Genomic DNA, 22,425 nt, shown 5'->3' with positions numbered 1-22,425 from the left:
ACCTGGGAGAGCCGGAAAAAGCTTCCTATGGGAGATAGAACTTTTTGTTGTTGTTGTCGTTCAGTTGTTTCGGTTGTGTCTGACTCTTCATGACCCCATTTTAGGTTTTCTTGACAAAGAAACAGGAGTGGTTTGTCATTTCCTTCTCCAGCTCATTTTACAGATGAGGAAACTAAGACAAACAGGGTTAAGTGACTTACCCAGAGTCACATAGCTAGTAAGTGTCCTGACAGTGGATTTGAACTCATGAACAAGAGTCTTCCTGATTCCAGGCCCACACTCTAGTCACCTGGATGGTACTTGGGCTGAGTATTAAAGGAAGCCAGGCATCTCAAGAGTCAAAGTTTAAGAGGTAGAGCATTCCAGGGATGGGGGGGGGGGGTGTAGCGCAGAAAAGTGAAGAAACAGGAGATGGAATTGTGATGAGGGGTGGAGCAAGGGTACAAGTGCATTCTTCACAACAACCCAGTGGAGTTGATAGTACAACTATTATAATCCCAATTTCAAGATATGGAAATTAAGTAGGGGTGTTCCCAAGCCAACTTGACCAGGCTAATGGGAGGTGATTGTTCCATTTTCAATGCAACCATTTACATCTGGGAAATTGGCAAAGGCTATAAATCAGGGCTTAATTTATTGTTCTGTTGATTTCCATATTTAAGAAAATGAGGAAAAAACTCAATAATACAGATTAAAGTTAAAAGTTTCTCACATTTTTCCCCAGAGAGCCAGTTGTTAAATGTTTACTAGCCATAACTATTCCCAAAGGGCCATAAAATGGTCTATACCCTTTGATCTAGCAATACCCCTGCTAAGTTTATTTCCCAAAGTGATCCCCAAAAGAGGAAAGGGACCTATTTGTACCAAAAAATATTTATAGCAGCTCTTTTTGTAGTGGCCAAGAATTGGAAATTATGGGGATATCCATCAATTAGGGAATGCCTGAACAAGTTGTGGGATATGAATGTAATGGAATACTCTTGTGCTGTAAGAAATGATGAGCAGGCAGATTTCAGAAAAAAAAAACAGGAAAGACTTATCTGAACTGATGCAAAGTGAAGTGAGCATAATCAGGAGAACACATACACAATAACAACAATATTGCACCATGCTCAACTGTGAATGACTTAGCTATTCTCAGCAACACAACAATCCAAGACAATCCCAAAGGACTCACAGTGAAAAATTTTGTCCACCTCCAGAGAAAGAATTGATGGAATCTGAATGCAAATGGAAGCATACTATTTTTCACTCTCTCTATTTTTGGTGGAGAGGGAGGTCTGCCCTGTGTTTTCATTTGCGACATGACTAATGTGGAAATACATTTTGCATGATTCCACATGTATAACCTATATCAAAATGCTTACTGTCTCAGGGAGGGAGATGGGGAAGGAAAGAGAAAATGTGGAACTCAAAATTTTAAAAAGTAAATGCCCAAAATTATTTTTACATATATTTGGGGAAAAATAAAGTATTGTTAAAATTAAAAAGCAAAACAAATCCAAAAACATTTACCAGCAGTGTTCAAACCAAGGCTCTGAGAGTTAGTGTCATTTTCTCTGGGTGATTGTCAACTTGAATTTTTTGGAGATGTCTGTACTCTTGGACTTCCAGACAGTAGAATGCTGGTGTTAAAAAGGGAATTTTGTTTCCATAAAAGATTGTGTGTAATTTAAGATTCTAAATGTGGATTCTAATCTGTTCCCCCAGTTTGGGGGAAACTGACTAAAAATCACTGATAAAACGAGTTTAGGTTTTTAAGGGTTTATTGGAAAATAGAAAGAAAAAGATTGAGAACAGAATTCTAACAGCCTGGCATTCCTATCTTTCCTCAAATTTCCTGTGAAGTCCTCTGCCGCCACCACCATCAAGTCAGGAAGCCCAAAAAGGCCAGCGCTCTCTGCGCAGGCTCCCTTTCCTCCTTCCTGTCTCCTCCCAGACCATAGGAGGCTTCTCAAGTTGATTGGCTGGTAGCCTTGATAGACAGCACCCATGAGCAAACGTCATTTCCTGACGCCAAGGAAAAGCCACAATGCCTCTGAGGCATTTTCCTCATGGTGGAGCTTTCCCACAGCAAGTCTCCAGTAGGTGGCGTCATTCCAATCATTACAATTGAGAATCATTAAATGAACTGTGCAATTACCCAAAATCATTCAAACTGTTCTCCTGTCTTATCCTAAGCCAAGATCATTCAACTTCCATTAGTAGGAACTATTCAAGATGAATATATTTAATCTATTTTGCCTGGCACATAGTAGGCATTTACATGTTTATTGACTGACTGAATTGTCCATCTGTATATTAGGGGAGAAATGTCTTTCTTTATCCACTTAGTTTTCCCATGTGGATAGAGAGGACAAACTCTTTTGAGCAATTATGGGCCACTTTTAGGAGGTTCTGAAAATATTCCAAGGCTTGATTCAATCAGCACAAGGTCAAGCACAAAAAGTAGCAACTAAAGAATCTCTTCATCCTCTTATTCAGATCATATTGAACATTATCCATGAAAGTGGCAAATACCTTTAGTGAGCATACTTCACTCTGTTTCATACTTCACTTAATATTCATAATCAAAGGCACACTGAATGGTTAGCTCTCTTGTTATCTTTTTCAAGTAATGTTGTATGACTTTGACATATGTATGGGAGACACCTTGTTTCATGAGAGCCCTTTGGATGGCTTTGCTTACTTGAAAATCTCATTAGCAATACCTACTCCAAAGAGCGAGGCAACTAGGTGGTTCAATGGATGGAGCTCTGGGCCTGGAGTCAGGAAGACCAGAGTTCAAATTTGGATTCAGATACCAGCCATGTGACCCTGGGCAACTCACTTTACCACTGTCTGCCTCAGTTTCTTTATCTGTAAAGTGAGGATAATAATAATGCTTATCTCCCAGGGTTGTTATGAGAACAAAATGAGACAATATTTGCAAAGCAATTTGCAAACCTTACAATGCTATATAAATACTACCTATCATTATCATTTCTTCTCTACATACTTATACATATCCTGTTTTCTCCCAGTTGAACCATAAGTCACCTAGCACAGTGCTTGGCGCATAGTAGGTGCTCAATAAGTGTTTGTTATTGATTGATTGACTGTACCACACCTTGTTTCCCATCATCCTTCCCTATGCCTGCCCACCTTTTCACTGAAGTCTCCAAATATCATATATATATATAAATCTAGAATCTCATCAAGTTCTTTTGAAGACCTCTCTTTCATCCTCCATGGCAAATATTGACACAGAAGCTGCAATTATTTATTACTGTGGACTTTTTTGCAAATATCAATCTTTATTACAGTATATGACTAAATGTCCCATGAAATCATGTTTCTTGATGTCTTCAGACAAACAATATATCCAACTCTGTCAAGTTCTTTATTTGCCTCTCTGAAAAGAACTGGTAGACCATCTAGCAATATCATTTTTGGGTCCTTGTATCCCAAGAGCCTAGCAGAGTGCAGGGTAGGTCCTTCATAAATGTTTCTTTAATGGAATTGAAATAAGTTTAAATGAATTCTGGTTTAGTTTACAGTAAGAATGTAGGAATTGATAAAATTAAGTTTCTCTAATAGTTTATTCATTGATGATCATTGGAGAGGGGTATTAAATTTAGATATCAAAAGCTAAGCTAATGTTTATAGCCAGTCTACAAATTGTGATTGGTTCTTAGTATCCCTCCTCCCATTTCCAACATTCCACCATTGTCACTGCCAAAGCAGAAACGGGGCCCACAGGACTGAGGGTCATTTTCTCTTTTCCTTTGTTGCCTGACTTGTCATGGCCAAACAATTTATTATAAAGTGGCTAGCAGAGCTGTACTTGGCTCATTTGGTCCTCAGGAAGCAGACAGTTTTCTGCCATCAATGTACTCAAATATTTTCCAAGAACCTAAAGAATTTGTGCTTGAGGTAAAAATTTCCAATTGAACCTACCAGAATTTGTTTTCAAGGCTTGGATCCCAAATTACATCTTTAAATGACTATAATGTAAAAAACAGAAGGCTTGAGGGAAAAAACTATAAAAAACCCCCAAATGTTAGAGAAACACTGAAAGAAAGAAATGAAAGAAGGAAGGAAGGAAGGAAGGAAAGAAAGAAAGAAAGAAAGAAAGAAAGAAAGAAAGAAAGAAAGAAAGAAAGAAAGAAAGAAAGAAAGAAAGAAAGAAAGAAAGAAAGAAAGAAAGAAAGAAAGAAAGAAAGAAAGAAAGAAAAAACACATCTTCCATGTTTGGGCTCAGTGCAGAGCCAGTGACTCACAGCCAACTTGTAGAGATGTTTGTCTTTCAGGGCTCATACCCCCCCCACACACATCCCCTTCATTTATTTCACCTTCTTGCCTTTGATGCTTCATTGAGGTGTCCAGTGACCTCTTCCTTTTTCCTCCCTATTTATGCTTTTAAATCACCCTGATTTCAGGAAAAGATGGCCAAGTCATTTACAGTTATGGTACAAATTTCAGTCACTGTATTACCTTTTCCAAGGGTATCTCATTTTAATCCTTATCTCCAATTTCAGGATAACAGCTAGGTGGCTCAGTGGTTAGAACAGAGGACTTGGAATAAGAAGGACTCATGCTGATGTCAGTAGTACACTGCCTCTAAAAACACCACAACACTCAGGGGCAGCCAGGTGTGGTCTCCATCCAATCACCCTTAAGTAGGTACTTAGTCAGTTTCTCAATATCACCCAATTCAAACAAGACTAAATCAATCCTCAGGTGGGACCCTTGGGCATCTGCCAAATCCCATTATTTTATCACAACCCCTAGGCCTAGAGTTAGGAGGACCTGAGTTCAAATATGGCCTCAGGTACCTACTAGTAGTGTGACCCTGGGCAAGTCACTTGGCCTCTGTCTATATCAGTTTCCTCAACTACTTCACTAGGTTATTGTGAAGAACGAATGAGATAATATTTGTAAAGCACTTAGCACAGTGCCTGGCACATGCTAGGCACTTAATAAATGCATGTTCCTTTGTTTTCACTACATATTTCTCCAAAAAGATCAAGAAGCACTGGTGTGCTAGTAAATGTTTAACAACTAGCTTTCCACTCCCCCCCCCAAAAAAAATACACTTAATATACTTTTAAGTCAATCTGCTTTTTCCTCCATCACTTTCTTAAATCTAGGCAATCAACTAAACAATAAATAATACCCTGGTGTGTAGCATTTGCCTATTTCCAAGGAGCAAATCAAATGGAAACTTTAACAATTTTAATGTTGAAAATTTAACAATCAGCTCTTGTGAGCCAGGTTTGGCTAACTCCAGCAACAAGTCCCTCTCCTTTTAGGTGGGATTGGCCTCTGGCTTTGAAAGTGTTGCACCGGGGCAGCTAGGTAGTACAGTGGATAGAGGACCAGCCCTGGATTCAAGCGTACCTGAGTTCAAATCCAGCCTCAGACACTTAACACTTACTAGCTGTGTGACCCTGGGCAAGTCACTTAACCCCAATTTCCCGCCCCCCCAAAAAAGTGTTGCACCTATGATTATTGTTTTTCAATCATGTCCAATTCTTCATGGCTCCATTTCAGGGATTTTCTAGGCAAAGATATTGGAGTAGTTTGTCATTCCCTCTCCAACTCATTATACAGAATAGGAAACTGAGGCAAAAAGGTTCAATGACTTGCCCAGGATCATACAGCTAGCAAGTGTCTGAGGTTGGATTTGAACTCATGAAGATGAGTCTTCCTCACTCCAGGTCTGCTGCACCACCTGGCTGCCCTGTTGCACCTATGATAGCAATATACAAAGGATTTCAGGGCTGATTTAAAAAAGATGTGTTCAGAGATGTGTTCTGACTGCCAAAGGGAGGTGGTCTTGTAAAGTTCATCAGCTTTTAAAAGTAACCCTAGTTCTGGCCAAATACCAGCTGGCAAACTTCAAGGAGTGTGTTTTACATCATTGCTGTTCACATCTAGGGCCAAATTTCCAGGAGTGGCTTCTTAAGCATGATCCTCTTAAGCTGGATTTTCACAGACCTGTTAGACAGACAACTACCAGAAAGGATATGCAAGATTTGTTGGCACAAGAGAATATGGCCCCTTGAGTTAAGGACTTAAAGTATAATAAAACCATGGATTACTTTAAAATCAGCTTTTATCTTCTGAATAAGGTATAGGATTGTCAAACTGTTTAGGTATCCCTTTTAGGGTTACCTTGGTTTTTATTTTATTATTATCATTATCAATATTGTTTCCCCCAACCCAGAACAGTGTGGTAGAGTGTGGAGAGAGCCCCATACTAGGAGACAGGGCCTAGATTTTAATCTAGGCTCTGCCATTCATGAATTATGTGGCCTTTAGTTTATCTTATCCCCTTTCTGAATCTGTCTTCCCATTTTTTTTAAATAAGGAAGTTGCACATTAAATGATCTCTAAGGTCCATTAAAACTCATGTTTCATTATTATGGCATCAGGGATATAAAAGCAAGAGGAGCAGCTATTTCCCCAGCCATTAGGAGACTTGTAGCATTAGGGCAATAAGGATAGAGTCACATCAGGAAATGCCTAGCATGTTGTTAGTGCCTCCTTTTTATTGTTCTGAACGCCTTCCTTTCTTTTTTATTTATTTATTTATTTTTTTTGTTGAGGCAATTGGGGTTAAGTGACTTGTCCAGGGTCACACAGCTAGTAAGTATTAAGTGTCTGAGGCCGGATTTGAACTCTGGTACTCCTGACTCCAGGGCCGGTGCTCTATCCACTGCGCCACCTTTCCTTTCTTAAAAAAAAAAAAAAATCGATGTTTAAAAGTATGCTCCATCTCACACTTACAGAGTAAGAATCTTGGAGTCAAAAAGGATCTCAAAGGCCATGGAGTCCAACCTGTACCTGAACAGTGCTTCCCTCCTACAATCTAGCCAACAAACCATTATCCAGTCCACCGACTCCTGAAGCAATTCATTTCTCTTTATTTCTAGGAAGTTTTTCCCTTAGAGCTCCTCTGTAACATCTGCCCATTTCTCCTATGTCTACCCTCTGGAGTCAAGTAGAACTGAATCTGGTCCTTCTTCCACAAGTCAACCCCATTGAAGATAACCATTACAATTCCCTTCTTTTCCCTTTTCCTCACTCCTTCCTCACTAAGTCCTCTCTTCTCTGGGTTAAATACCCAGCACAGTTTCTAATCCTCTCACCTCAATTGGAACAATGCTGAGCCCTCCCAGAATTTATTTCAGTAGAGCTTTTAGGTTCTCAGTTGACTTAATTGGGTTTCCAGTCCATTAAAACCACCAAATCTTTCATAAAAATTGGTGTCAAGCCAAGTCTCGCATATTCTATTAATATAGTTGACTTTTTGGACCCAAGAATAGAACTTAACATTTATTCTTATGACATTCCATTTTATTAGATTTAGTCTATCATTTTGGTTATTGGATCTCTGCAAGTGTTGATTCTATCTAGTTTCAAATCATCTTTCAATCTTGTAACCATGTAATCTATGCCTACATTCAAGTTGTTTTCTCCAGAATGTAACAGAGATCTCCGAGTGACCTACCAAGGAAAAGAGACAAAGTCTAGCCTGAGATGAGAAGAAATTCTACCTAGTTCTGCTTTCTGGGGTGAAGGAGAGTGAGTTTAATCACAGAATCATGGATTAGGTCCATGAGGAGAATGAGTTCTTTCCAGGAAGCAGCAGGTTTCCCATCACCTGAACCCTTTGAACAAAGGCTGGATGGCCACTTGTCAGTTATGCTGTTAAGAATATTCTTTTCGGGGGCAGCTAGGTGGCACAGTGGATAGAACACCAGCCCTGGATTCAGGAGGATCTGAGTTCAAATCCGGCCTCAGACCCTTGACACTTACTAGCTGTGTGACCCTGGGCAAGTCACTTAACCCCAATTGCCTCACCAGAAAAAAAAAAAAAAGAATATTCTTTTCAATTTCAAAGAACTCATGAAAGAAAATGTCCTCCACATCCAGAAAAAAGAACAGTGGATTCTGAATGCAGATTAAACCATACTGTTTCTACTTTGGGGCTGTTTATTTTTTTATTTTTTGAGGTTTTCCCCTTGTATTCTGATTCTTTTTTCACAATATAACTAATGCAGAAATATGTTTAATGTGATTGTATATATAACCTATATCAGATTGCTTTCTGTCTTGGGGAGGGGGGAGAGAAGGAAGGGTGGGAGAAAAATTTGGAACTAAAAATCCTATGAAAATGAATGTTGAAAACTATCTTTACATTTAACTGGAAGAGAATAAAATACTTTTATGATTAAAAAAAGAATATTCTTTTTCCAATATAAGTTGGACTAGATGATCTCTTTGAGGTCCCTTGTGAGATTCCACGATTCTAAGGTTTGACTCCATCCTTCCCCCCTCACTCCCCATCCCCCACTCCAGTCTAAGCAGTTCCAAAAATTAAAAAAAAAAGACAAAAGGCTCTATGATAAAACCTAATAAATAGCAAGTCAATGCATTTGTATTACATTTGGGAAACTTTCATGGCCCTCTGCCTAGCACCTCCGAGCTGAGCAGCTGGCTGAACACACACCACCAGTGACTCACATTTGTGTTTGTAACGGGAAACAAATAATTAAAAAAAAAATCAAAGACTCAATGTGATAATGAGAAACATGCTCATTGCTGCTCATCTACTGCTGAAAATCTCTCCTTGCAAGGATAGAATTCTTTAGGAGAAGATATTTTAATATGGGCCTAGTATGGGGCTTGCTCGGGGTTTAGAACTCATCTTCCAAGGTGGGTGACGTCGCTACTTGCCACACTCATAACTAAGGGGTCAACAAAACAGCCAGAAATGCCCTAATCCTCCTTTCATGTTTCATTCACTAGCATTTCTTTTCTAGGCCCTAGTGTTTTCATTTGTAAAATGAGGGGGGCCTGGACTAAATAAACTCTAAGATCTGTTCAGCACTCAAAATTTCATGAGTTGGTGATTCTTTCTTCATGTGGAAGGCAGCCCTTCATGTGTCCCTCATCTCTCTCTTTCAGACTCCTGAATGTTTCAAATATGGAAGAACTGGGTTTCTCAGAAAGAGAAAAAGTAACCCTGTCTTTCAGGATAACTGTTGTTGTTCAGTCATTTCAGTTGTGTCCCGCTCTTCATGACCCCATTTGGAGTGGTTCACCATTTCCTTCTCCAGTTCATTTTACAGATGAGGAAACTAAGGCAACCAGGGTAAAGTGACTTGCCCAGGGTCACATAGCTAGTAAGTGTCTAAGGCCAGATTTAAACTAGGTCTTCCTGACTCTAGACCAAGTGCTCTATCCACTGTGTCACTTAGCTGCCCGGGCACATAGAGACAGTTAAAAAATATTGGTTGAGGGGGCAGCTAGGTGGCACAATGGATAAAGCACCAGCCCTGGATTCAGGAGGACTTGAGTTCAAATCCGGTCTCAGACACTTGACACTTAATAGCTGTGTGACTCTGGGCAAGTCATTTAACCTTCACAGCCCCACCAAAAAAAAAAGGGTGGGGGAGAGAAATATATCTGTTGAATGTGATAGCCTGAAAATACCACCCTCCAGGGTGATTATATATGTGTTTGTGTGTCTATATACATACACATATATGTACATATATAGTAGTTTTATATATTTGTATATACATATATATATATGTGTGTGTGTGTGTGTATATATTTTTTCCAGCCCCAACAAATATCTCATGCATTCTCAGTCTTTCCTTCTTCACTCAGTCTTTACCATCAGCTTACAAATATTCTCAGACATCCCCAGTCCTAATAAAAACCCTTCCCTTTCACCCTTCTATACTAACTGCTTTTTGGGACTGCTAGATGACACCTAGAGTGCATAGAGTGCAGGGCCTGGAGTCAGGAAGACTCATCTTCCTGCGGTCAAATCTAGATTCAGATACTTGCTAGCTATGTGTGACCCTGGGCAAGTTACTTAACTCTGACTGAAGAATAACAACAAAAATTCCATCTCCCTGTTAAATTTTACACCCACTTCCTTACGACCTAATCTTTCCTTAATTCCTTGCAATCTGCCTTCTACATCTATTGAAACTACTCCCTCACAGTTTACCAAAAAACTTCTAATCACCATTGTCCAATGGTCTCTTTTTACTCTTTATCCTCCTTGACCTCTCTGCCACTTTGGACATTATTGAGCCTTCTCCTTCCTTGGCCTCCAAATCATGAAGTTCTCCTGACTCTCCTTTCATCTCCCACTCCTCTTTTTTATCTTTTCATCCCCCCGCCCCTTACCTAAAGTGTCTGCCCCCTGCCTCTTCTCTTCCTACACTCTATACATTGGCAGTTTTATTCACTCTTTCTGTGAGTGAATAAAACATTTTCCCTATCCCATCCTTCCCTAATCTTCCACAGTGCCCATTGGAATACATGTTCTATTACTAACAAACTGCCCTTCACATTAAATCTGTGCTTTTCCCCCTGGAAATTGTTTCTTATCTATTTTGTACTCATTTCATTTGTGCATGATTATTTTTTTCCCGCAAAAGAAGTAGGAACTCAAAAAATTGTTGTTGAATTGAATTAAATCCCATAGCTTCAATGACCACTGCTATGTAGATGAATCACAAATCAATTTCTTGAGTCTGGAACTCTCTTGGGAGATCCCAGCAATATGTTATCAACTGTACAACATTTTGAAATCTGTGACTTAACTACTAAAGCCATGGAAAGCATGGCTGTCAAATTTGTAGGTGATAAAAATCGGGAGGGACAGCCAACACATGAGATTTCACAGTTATTAGAATGAACATAGTCAGATAAAATTAAATAGGGATAAGTGTAAAGTTCTTCATTTGCAGTAAAAAAAAAAAATGAACTTCATGAATACATGTATGGGAAAGGTATGGCTAAACTTGAGTTCATTTTAAAGAGTCAAAGAGTATTAATAGGAGGCAGCTAGGTGGCGCAGTGGATAAAACACCAGCCCTGGATTCAGGAGAACCTGAGTTTAAATCCGGCTTCCAACACTTGACACTTAATAGCTGTGTGACCCTGGGCAAGTCACTTAACCCTCATTGCCTCCCTCTCCCCCTACACACACACACACACACACACACACACACACACACACAAAGTATTAATAGACTATAGGCTCAATATTAGTCAGTAGTGTGACAACATAGTCAGAAAAACTAATGCTAGGGAAGCTAGGGGGCGCAGTGGATAGAGTACTTGTCCTGGAGTCAGGAAGGAGGACCTGAGTTCAAATTCAACCTCAGACACTTACTAGCTGTGTGACCTTGGGCAAGTCACTTAACCCCAACTGCCTCCCCCAAAATTTAGAAAGCTAATGCTAGGCTTTGTTGCATTCAAAGAGGCTGAGTGTAAGAAGGAGGCGGGTAACAGTTCTACTGTACTCTGGCTTGCTCAAACCATATCTGGAGTTCTGTGCCACGGTCTGGGAACCATGTTTTAGAATACCTTCAAACAAGGGAGTTTTCATAAGTGGGGGACCAGGATGGCAAAAGAAATAGTCATGATATTATATAAGGATATATTGAAGGAACTAGAGGTGGTTAGCCAAGACATGACGGCTTTCTTCAGGTGTATGCCTGGCTTCTAGGATGTTGGGGAGGAGGGGAGGAGGGCAGGGAAATGTACACACAAATAAATGTATAAATATACACATATACATATATATACACAATATATATATTATCTTTGTGTGTACATACACACATATAAATACACACACACACACACACATAGAAACTATATACACACAAATGATTGTGTTTGTATAGTAATTTCAGAAGAGAAGGCACCAAGAAGTGGAGGGGGGGGGCAGTACATCAGGAAAGGACTTTTGGAGGAAAGGGCATCTTAAAGGCAGCGTGGTATGGTGAATACCATACAGGGTTTGAAGTTTAAGATAATTGACTTTAATTCTTTCCACAGACATTTACTAACTCTGTCATCATAAGCAAGTCACTCTAATTCTCAGAGACTCAGTTAATACTCAATAATAATTGCATTACCTACCTCACATTTGTTGTAAGTCAATTTCTTTTCAAATATAAAAGAGTATTCTCCAGAAAAAAGTAATCTCCTGGAGGGAAGGGACTATTTTCCATTGTGTCTTTCTAGTATCACATAGAATAGTACCTTGCACACAGCAGGCACTTAGTAAATACCTGCTGGATCAGACTGGATTCTCTTGTGGCACATAAAATTAAATGTAGTTGCCTTATTTCTGCCTCAAGTTTGGGGAAAATTAGCTGGGGTTTCTAATATATTGCTACTTATAAATTAGAAGCTTTAGCACCAGTTTTGGGCACTAAGCATTTATTAAAGCATACCAAATATTAGTAAAGAGAGAACACATGGCTCAGAAAGTTAAGAAGCCCTATCTGGCCTAGAGGAGAGATAGAGCTCAGCCTGGCTTCCTTCTTTCTCCAAGTCCCCCACCATGAGAGCTACCAAGAGACTCACTATCTATCTCCTGCTCTGAAGGAGAACCACACTCTCATACAGCTCCAAGCTAATTGGCTAGCATCCTTCAAATCTATTGGTTTACTGGTGCTGAGGTCAGAGTTCAGAGAACATACCCTCCGAGGGCCAGGCTTTCAGGTACGTGTGGTTTTAATTAAGTTAACTTTAAGTGAGTTAATAGGCAAAGTCAATCTAATCAATCTTAATATTTTCCCCTCAGGCCCCTCTGGACATCCCAAAACCCATTATTTTTTCATACTCTGCTCCTTCTCTGACTGAAAGTGGTGTTCTAAAACCTATCAGTCACATCATGACTGAGCAAACTTACCGTGAATGAGCATAAACTCTCCTAGCCAATTATATCTTGATAACCCCAGATCAGATCTTGTTTCATATCCTAGTCAGTCAATTACTCAGTCACCTTGACATCAGCCCAACTATTCACTTACCCTAGGCCCTATTGGGGGCAAAGTATTAAAATCAATATTACCCCTGCTTTTGGAAAGGAGATGGATCAACTCACCATCCCTGTGACTCTCTCAGCCCCAAATTCCTTGATATGTATTATCATTGTATTATCATCCCCATTGAAATATAAGCTCCTGAAGAACAGAGATTATTTAACTTTTCTATTTGTACCACTAGCACTTAGCACAATTCATTGAGCTTGATAGGTACCTGATAAATTGCTTTTCCATTTATTAATTCATTCTGTATGCCTAGGCTGTCTTCAAATGTTTCAAAACTTTTTTAGTGATGTCAGTAATTATAGTTATTTGCATTAGTGTCTCACCCTCTTGTAGATTGCTAGCTTCCTGGGGGTGTGGTGTTTAAAAAAGTTTGAGAGACATTATTTCTGGGTAATTTAATAATTTTATTAATAATGCCAGCATTTTAATAAAAAGACGGCCATTTGGCCATCTCTCTCTTAGACCAAAGATAATCATGGCTGTGGGCTCATGGATTATATGTCTTTTTGGAAGAGGCATGTTCCCTAGGTGGAAATCAACTCTGATTGATTAACAATTAATGAAGAATGAATATTACAGCAAGGGGCTGGACCTGAATTTTGATTACATCATTTACTTTTTAAGGTACCCTCCCAGCTTGGGCAATCTATCAAAGAATTTATCCCCACCCAAATCCCTAGAAGAGCACAATAGTAGCTCCACCTGGGTGGGGTCTTGATAGAGGAGAAGATTAGCTCAACCTTCAGAAACTGAGGTCTTAAAATGAGGATCTAAAAAAAAAAAAAAAAAGAAAAAAGAAAAATCTGAATCTCCCCAAATCATTGGTTATTAACAATCATTTCTCTCAAGGGCAAGGACCATATCTCAACTAAACTTAGTATCTATCCTAGCACCTAGCCCAGGGTTCTGCCCTGACAAAGTAGCAGCTTATTAAATATTTGTTCTCATATTATAGAACAATAGCTTCTTTGTCTAGTCACATGGATTTGTGAGTTTAGGGCTTCTGTTTTTTTTAAAGATCTGTAGCTTAAAAAAACAACAACACATCTTAGAGGCTTTAAAAGAGCATATATCCGTGCTCTGCATAAGACAAACATGACAACCTCAAATTTATGACTTGAGCATTCCCATCATAGTTGGCCCTTCTATGCTATCTTCCTCATGGATTCCATTGAGTAGCAATTTCTTTTGGTTTATATCACCAATATAATTTTTTTTTTAATGAGAGAACCTTGCTCATTTGGGTAATCCAAGCATAAAAAGGAATGACCCTACTTGGCAAATAGATTTTCCATTGAAAACAACTTGCCATTATAAAAATTTTCATTTTATATGATCTCTGTTGACTGTAAACAGAGGTGGAAGAGCATTTTAAATGTGCTATATGCTAATATTCCACCATGATTTCCATTGCTGGAGAAAAGATGACCACAGGGACCCATGTAGCTTGGCCTTTAGCTGGGAGCTAATAAAAAGTGAAGAAATAAAAACACATCATTGCAGACAGTATGGTGGAGACAGTACTATTAAGCAGGCCAAGAAGATTATTGCCTGTTTCACCAGCTCCAGCTCATTAAACATTCTGTTGAAAACTGTTCCAGCTCCAAGTTCTAAATGAAGCCGACTTGCCGGGCAATGAAGCTCTCCAGTGGTTCCTGGCTAAAATACCATGTTTTCCCTAAAGAATGCCTGAAATGGAACTGCGCACTCTCCATAAGCGAAAATGAGAAATGAAGATTGGTCAAGAGATCATGGGCAGCAAATACTGGACCAGAAAGATCCACTGCCCCTCATTATAAAAGCAGGCCCCACAAATTCTGTACAAACAAGAGGAGCTGGTTACCAAGTATCTTTTGAGCTTGGGTTTGTTTTTTTTCTAAATTGCCCTCAAAATCTTTTCTCCTAGAACTTCGGTACTTCCCATTTACTTTACAATTTAGCTGGCACTAATGTTTTCAGGATAATGAGGCCAGTGGCAGCAAGTCCCATGCTCAATTCCCTGAGTTGACATCCCTTATATTTCATTCTGCCTGGTATGTGTGCCAAACCTCCCTAGAGGTCAACTCCATGAGGTCTTTATGTGTTGTACATAGTAGGCTCCTAATAAATGTGTAGTATAACAAAATAATGTTTATAAAGAGTTGTTTAAGCTTTAAAACAGTATATGTGCCAATTATCATATGTATGTATGTATATATGCATGTATAGCACCTAGAAGAGTCCAGATATCCTAATTCACAAAGCTGCCCCAGGTTTGAGGCACTGTATGTATCAACATCATTTAAAATCATAGCTCATGAGCCCCCACTATGTGTTTATTAGCTAAGTGGAGCACAAAAATTCATTCAAAGCAAAGGCATTTAATGAAATAACCTTGTAAAAGGCCAATAAAATATTCCATCTTTAAACCTAGGGCAGACTCTCCTACAAATACACATATACCATTAGTGGTGAGAGTGGACACACACAGGAAACATATGACCAAGTCATGTAACTGGAGAGGCGCACATGTGAGCAAGTCACATGGCCCTTAAGCTGTTCCCCCCTATCCCCCAGTTATGATCTTTTAGAAACTAGAAGTCTTTAACCCATTTATCAATGTGTGTAGGCAAAGGTCTTCCTAGGTGGAAAAAAAAATCCTTCCCAGCTTTTTTCCTCAAGGATTGTTCTGTCTATACCTTTCAAAGCCTTGGCTAGAACTGGTTTTTTCATCTCCAAGAAATTCTTTATCCCCAAACACCAAGCTCTTTAGTGCAAGAACAATGGCTCTCCTGGTTAGCTAGGGACTTCAGGCTCCATTCTATTTATTTTTTAAGCTTTTTTTTTTGGGGGGGGGGGCAATGAGGGTTAAGTGACTTGCCCAGGGTCACACAGCTAAGTAAGTGTCAAGTGTCTAAGGCCAGATTCAAACTCAAGGTCCTCCTGAATCAAGGGCTGGTGCTTTATCTACTGTGCTACCTAGCTGCCCCCCTCCATTCTATTTTTGAAATCATTATTTGCTATGATAGAACTTGCCTCTCTACCCGAGACTTCAGTGTGGCTTAAGGTAGAGATTCATTATGGTTTCATGCTTAATTTTTAAGGCCTGGACTACATACAGTCACCATCTAAACTAGAGACTTCCCTCCTAACAAAATACCAAGGGCTCTCAGGGACCAGTGTCTCCCAGCTTCTCAATCATCAAGCTCTTCTGCTTTGCCATGCAGACAGACGTGTAAAGAAGTTGGGAATTGGGGGCAGATAGATGGCGCAGTGGATAGAGCACTGGCCCTGGAGTCAGGAGTACCTGAGTTCAAATCCAGCCTCAGACACTTAACACTTACTAGCTGTGTGACCCTGGGCAGGTCACTTAACCCCAATTGCCTCACTAAAAAAAAAAAGAAAGAAAGAAAGAAAAAAGAAAGAAAGAAAGAAGTAGGGAGTAAGGGAAACCCATGAAGACACAGAAGCAAAACTAAGCTTAGGGGTTAGGTCATTGTAATCACCTGCCTAATCATGGATTTCTATGGATCCACTAGTCAGGTCTTTTCAATATTTGAGCATTCTTTTATAATATAGGATATCCTGAATGTCTTAGTGTAGTTTAAAGCTTTAGATTTAAACTGTAGTAACTCAGTATAGCATAGTCACTTAGCTCAGGATGAGGAGGAAGGAAGGAGGAAGGGAAAAAAGAAAGGGAGAGAGGGAGAGAGGGAGGGAAGGAAGGAAGGGAGGGGAAAAGGGAAAGAAGGAAGGGAGGGAGGGAGAGAGGAAGGAGGGAAGGAAGGAAAGAAGGAAGAAGGGAAAGAAGGAAGAGAGGGAGGGAGAAAGGAGGGAGGGAAGGAAAGAAGGAAGGAAGGTTGGTTTAATTTGCAAAGAAAATCCCAAAATGGGGACAGCTAGGTGGCACAGTAGATAGAGCCCAGCCCTGGATTCAGGAAGACCTGAGTTCAAATCCGGCCTCAGACACTTAACAATTAGTAGCTGTGTGACCCTGGGCAAGTCACTTAACCCCAACTGCCTCAGCAAATAATAATAATAATAATAATAATGAAAGAAAAAGAAAAGAAAAAATCACAAAATCAGGGCATGAAGAGTCAGACACAACTGAAAGGACTGAATGACAACAACCATACTATGTTTTTGCCAAACTAGACTGTTCTCTACTTCCCAGTCTTTATAGTTTTCTGTTTCTTTGGCTTTTCTCAGACTCTTTCCTCTGCTCAACAAGTCCCTCTTTATGCCTTGTTGAATTCCTGCATACCCATTAAAATAAAACTCAAATGTCACCTCCTCCATTAATTCTTCCCTAATCCATCCACTCAGTCTGTGGCAACATTCCTCCTCAGACCTTATGTAGTGTTTTGTGTTATCGTTTTCTAGTGTACTTTTTGCATAATGTTCATATTAGTTATATATGTTGTAATTTCCACAACGATAGGGATGGTGTTTTATCTAAACCTGGTATCTCTCCCAATCCCCATCATAGTGCTCTGAGGTACAGAGTAGGAACTTAATAAATGTTGATCATTTAATTAATAAAATGAATGAAAGTATGGATTAATATTTACTGACTCCTTGTACTGTGTTGTCTATTTGTTTTTTAGTCTTCAAGGACCTCCAGAGCAGAACAAACCAAGCATTTCATTTGGGGGATTTCACTTGTGGGATCTCATTTGTGGGATCATTCAGAGATTATAAAACATACTGCAAAATACACAGCACAAAAAATGTGCACTCTTTGTATTAGTGTCATAAATCACAAAATGATGGAAAAAGTCCTCATTATGCAAAGTTTTCTCCCAGCTTTAAGCTAACTCATAATTCTGAAAAAGCAATGAGAAATGGCATTAAAATCTATCTTGATATTGAGGGGATGCATTATAGACACTGCACCCCACATTGCTCTATAATTTTGCATAAGAATTAAAATGACATACCTACCAATCAAAAGAGTCCCTTGACCCCTGGCACAGGAACATCTGAGAAAAGAAAAAGAGAAAGAAAGAAAGGGCTCAGGATGTTTGGTAAAGGATGCAGCTGTTTTTAACCTTGTGACACAATGGCATCGTTGCCCAGTCCTTTGATGTATTCTGTGTCCCAAGATCTCAAACAACTTATAGCACAGTCCAATGCATGATATTTTCCCTAGGAATGCATACAATACAAGTAAATGTACACTTAGAAATCCATCTGAGTAAAGAACATTGCTCTATCCCAAAGAGTCCCTGCTCTTAATATGCTTAACTTTTTAATCATAGCATAACAGGCTAGTTTGGAGTATACAAGTCCAGAGACTTGGACTATCTCTGCCTCCGGGTAACCTCAGAATGAGAGAGGCTGTTTTGGGCTATTGGAAGCAGCTTCTAGATTCTTACTCTCCCCAGCCTCTCATCTCTAATTTTGGTAACAATAAGAGTGGGATAGAAATGTCCTTTACAGAGTTTTCTTTCTTCCCGTACACCTCCTAGGAATTAATGAGTTAATCATGTATGAATACTACTCCAACCTCTTAGAAGGGAAGAAGGGAGCAGAAGAGAACAACATGTTATTATTTCCTTCCTGTTTCTTTTTAGGCATGCCAGGCTACATTTCATAGTTTGATTGAAATTGTGCCATCCAGTCTGTCTATTCACAAACAAATAAAATATTCCAAGCTTCTCGCATTTGGAAGAGCACAGCTTGCATCTTTTTATGAAGAAAAATAAACACTGTGTATTGTAACAACGCAAGTATGATGGATTAAACATGCATGAAAGCCAGAGCAACTCTTGTTATACAGACCCTGGATTGGCTCTTAGGAAAAAGTGAAGCAGCAGGGTCACTGACACAGAAAGCATCAGCATGCAGAGAAATACGTGTGCGTGAGACTCTTTTAGAAGAACAGGGTGGGATCAAGCTACCTGGCCCTGTCTACACTGCACCTTAAACATGGCAACTTTATACAAATAAAATTAAAATCTAGTTCAAAAGTCTGAGATATAGTCACATGCTGGGAATTTTAAATCCTGGGACACAACCAGGGATAAGGCAACTAGGGCTCTGTCCCAGGGTGCTGACATCCCAACTTAAAGGAAGTCCTCAGAGGACAAGAGGAAAAGGAGACTGTAGGTCCCCGTAGACTGGTTCCAAGATAAGGATCCAGGGGGAGAATGGGGTCTTCTTCATGGATACTGCTCCTCCTCAGGAGGAGGTACAAATTGGGCATGCAGACTGGGAATAAGAGGCTGGCTTCAAAATGGTGCTCTGGCCACACTCCACATTCATTGAGTAGTAAATTCAGGGGAGAGAGACAGGGCTGATTGTGGTGGAGGGGTGGGAAGAAGAGTGCTTCTCTTGATATAGGAATTCCTGTATAAAAAAAACAGTCTGGGTCTTGCGTCTTCCAGGTCTTGATCTGCTCCAAGGAACGATATGTATTTCTTCTTATCACATTGAACTTGGGGAAAAGTGGTAGTATAACTCCCAGACAGTCCTTGGAAGAGCACTGGGATGAAAAATAGTCCCCCAAACACCCCCCCCACTTCCATCCCCACAACTGAATTTTCATCAGGCATCAGAATTCGAGGTGATAGCTCTGATACTGAGATAGACAGACAGAATAAATATGGCCCTACCTCTTCCATTTTACTATTAAAACTGTTCACTTGTGGAGACTTACAGAACCAAGACCATTTGTTAAGTTAGTTCCCTTACATCAAGCCCTTACTTATAGGTTGCTTGAAACTATTTTCCTGTCATATCATGCAAATGGGTCTTGTCTCCTCATCATATATTTCTTAAAGAGCCCATGTCTTCTATTTCCTTTGCATCTTCCATGTAACCAATAATAATAATATACTTGTCATAAATTTACAGGTAGAAATATATACAATGGTTATTGATTCTATCATACTCCTCAAAGGGACAAGGGCAAAAATCTCCATTCCAGGCCCCAATTCCACATTTTCTCCCCTTTCTCTTAGTGACTTGGTCTCCTACTTTATAGAGTCAAATGACATCAGTGAGTATTTATTAAGCACCCACTATGCGCCAGCCACTGTGCTAAGTGTTGGGATTCCCAAAGAGGACAAAACAGTCCCAGCTCTCAAAGTGCTCACAGTCTGATGGGAGAAACAACAGACAAATGATCACGCATAAACTAGGGATATACAGGATCATGTGGAAATAACCAACAGAGAGAAGCTACTACAATTAAGGTAGATGGGGAAAGGCCTCTTGTAGAAGATGCTGTTTTAGCTGGGACTTGCAGAAAGCTATGCAAGCTGGGAGCTGGAGATGAGGAAGTGTATTCCAGGCATGGAGGACTGCTAGTGAAAATGCCCAGTTGGGACAGGGAGTGTCCTGCACAAAGGAGAAGCCGGAGGCCAGTGTCAGTGGATTGAAGCTTGTGGGGAAGGTCAGAAGGGGCCAGGTTATGAAGGGCTTTGGATCCCAAACAGAGGATTTTATTTGAGCCTGAAGGTGATTGGGATGTCTCAGAATTCACTGAATGGGGAGGTGACATGGTCAGACCTATGCTTTAGGAAGCTCGGTCTGACAGCCGAGTGGAAGACACGGACCAGCAGAGGGAGGAAAGAACAATCAGAAATCTAGGAAATAGAGAATGTGTGAGGTAAGGAGGGAGACCCGGCACCGAGGTGACACCAAGGTAGTGGTAGCATAAACACCTCCTTCTATCCTCAGACACTGTCACCACCTGGGTCTAGGCCCTCAACACCTCATGCCGAGATTATTGCAATAGCCTGATGATTGGTCTCCCTGTCTCTCCCCACTCCGGTTCATCCTCCACTCAGCTGGGTCATCTATCTTCCTAAAGCACAGATGTGGCTGTGTCACCCAACCCCACTGACCCCTCAGTAAACTCCAGTGGTTCCCCATTACCTGCAAGGTCAAATAGAAAATCCTCTCTTTGGCATTCAAAGCCCTTTACAACCTGACCTCCTACCTGTCCTTTGTGTGTACCCTTACTAGCCCTACCCCACCCCCCTACACACACACCCCCTCACACACCCTCACACACACACACACACACCCTCACTCACACATACACCTTCACACCCTCACACACCCTCTTTCTCACATACGCGCATACCCTCACACACACACACACACACGCACACACACATGCACAATGGCACTGGCCTCTTTGCTGTTCCTTACATAGGACACACCATCTCCTAACACTGAACCCTTATACTGACTCTTCCCCCCACCGGAGATAGCTTCTTTCTTCATCTCCTGTTCCCACCCTCCCCGGCTTCCTTTAAGTCCTAGCCACAATCCCACCTTCCACAAGAAGCCCTTCTGCAGCCCCCTCAGTGCCAGCGCCTGCCCTCTGTTCATTTTCTCTAATCTGCACTGAATACAGGTCTTGTTCATATATGATCATGTACACGTCGCCTCCCTCATTAGAATGTGGCCTTCTTGAGGTCAGAGACGGTTTCTCACTTTTTTCTGGAGCTTAGCCCGGCACCTCGAAAAGAAGAGACAATAAATGTCTGTCTCTTGCTTTCTACAACAGGATATTTTTGTGGTTCTCCACCTTCCTCTCTGAAAATTCCTCTTCTCTTCTTCTTTGCCAGCTTTTCATCCTCCTTCCATCCATATGTATTCCTGTATGTATTGCTGTGTTCCTGGACGTTCTGTCCTTAAACTCTTCCCTCCCTCTCTGTCTCTCTCTGTCTTTCTCTATCTCTGTCTCTCTGTCTCTCTCTGTCTCTGTCTCTCTCTCTGTGTCTCTCTGTCTCTGTTTCTCTCTGTCTCTCCTTTTTCTCTTGGCAACCTCATGCATTCTCAGGGCTTCAATTAGCATTAATCTGTAGAGAGCTCCTGAATCTCTCTTTATCCCCCAACTCCTCTCTAGAGTTTCAGGCATGTGTGTGTACATACAGAAACACTGATGATATTGATATGTGTGTGTGTGTCTGTGTGTGTGTGTGTGTGTACACACGTATCAGCTGGAAACCTCTAACTGGTTGTCCTCCTGGCATATCACACTCACAGAAATAAGCTTTCACTCCCTCCCCCACCTCCCCTCTACTGTAAATAAAACTTACCTATCCTTTCCCTACCTTTTCTACTTCCTGTTGGCAACATCGTCTTTTCAATCTCCCAAGCTCACTTGGAGTCCCCAACACCACCACCTTTAACGTCCCACATCCAATCATTTGCTCACCTCATTGTTGTGTACCTGTGAAATCTGGACAGTCTACCAGCGCCATGCCAGGAAACTGAATGGCTTCCATTTGAATTGTCTTAGGAAGATTCTGAAGATCACCTGGCAGGATAAGGTACTGGACACTGATGTCCCTTCTCAAACTAAACTGCCAAGCATTCAAATCCTACTGCAAAGAGCGCAACTCCAAAGGACCAGCCATGTTTGAATGCCAAACAAATGCTCACGCCGAAAGCCTATTTTAGGAGAACTCACAGAAGACAAGCATTCACACAGAGGTTAGAAAAAGAGATACAAGGACACTCTCAAGGTCTCTCTGAAGAACTTTGGAATGAATTGTGAGACATGAGAGACACTGGCACAGGACTGCGCAGCACGGCGTGCCCTCAGCAAAGAAGGTGC

General features: G+C 40.6%; 1 protein-coding gene across 4 annotated transcripts in view; it reads right to left on the bottom strand.

Moving 5' to 3' along the window:
* Positions 1-22,425, bottom strand: part of AGTPBP1 (ATP/GTP binding carboxypeptidase 1) — a 212,696-nt gene that overhangs the window by 2,867 nt on the left and 187,404 nt on the right. The window contains exons 26-27 of one of the 4 annotated variants that reach the window (XM_043963940.1): positions 17,790-17,827; positions 13,587-13,636 (exon numbers count right to left, since the gene is read on the bottom strand). In XM_043963940.1, the coding sequence (XP_043819875.1) occupies positions 13,602-13,636; positions 17,790-17,827 (73 nt within the window). In that variant the 3' untranslated portion in view covers positions 13,587-13,601. Of the gene's footprint in view, positions 1-13,586; positions 13,637-17,785; positions 17,828-22,425 lie in introns of those variants that run through there. The other 3 variants (XM_043963947.1, XM_043963953.1, XM_043963922.1) reach the window with 3 other exon arrangements.

Source organism: Dromiciops gliroides, chromosome 1 (genome assembly GCF_019393635.1).
Source record: "Dromiciops gliroides isolate mDroGli1 chromosome 1, mDroGli1.pri, whole genome shotgun sequence".
Lineage (NCBI taxonomy): Eukaryota > Metazoa > Chordata > Mammalia > Microbiotheria > Microbiotheriidae > Dromiciops > Dromiciops gliroides.
This window is presented reverse-complemented; position numbering and strand designations above follow the sequence as displayed.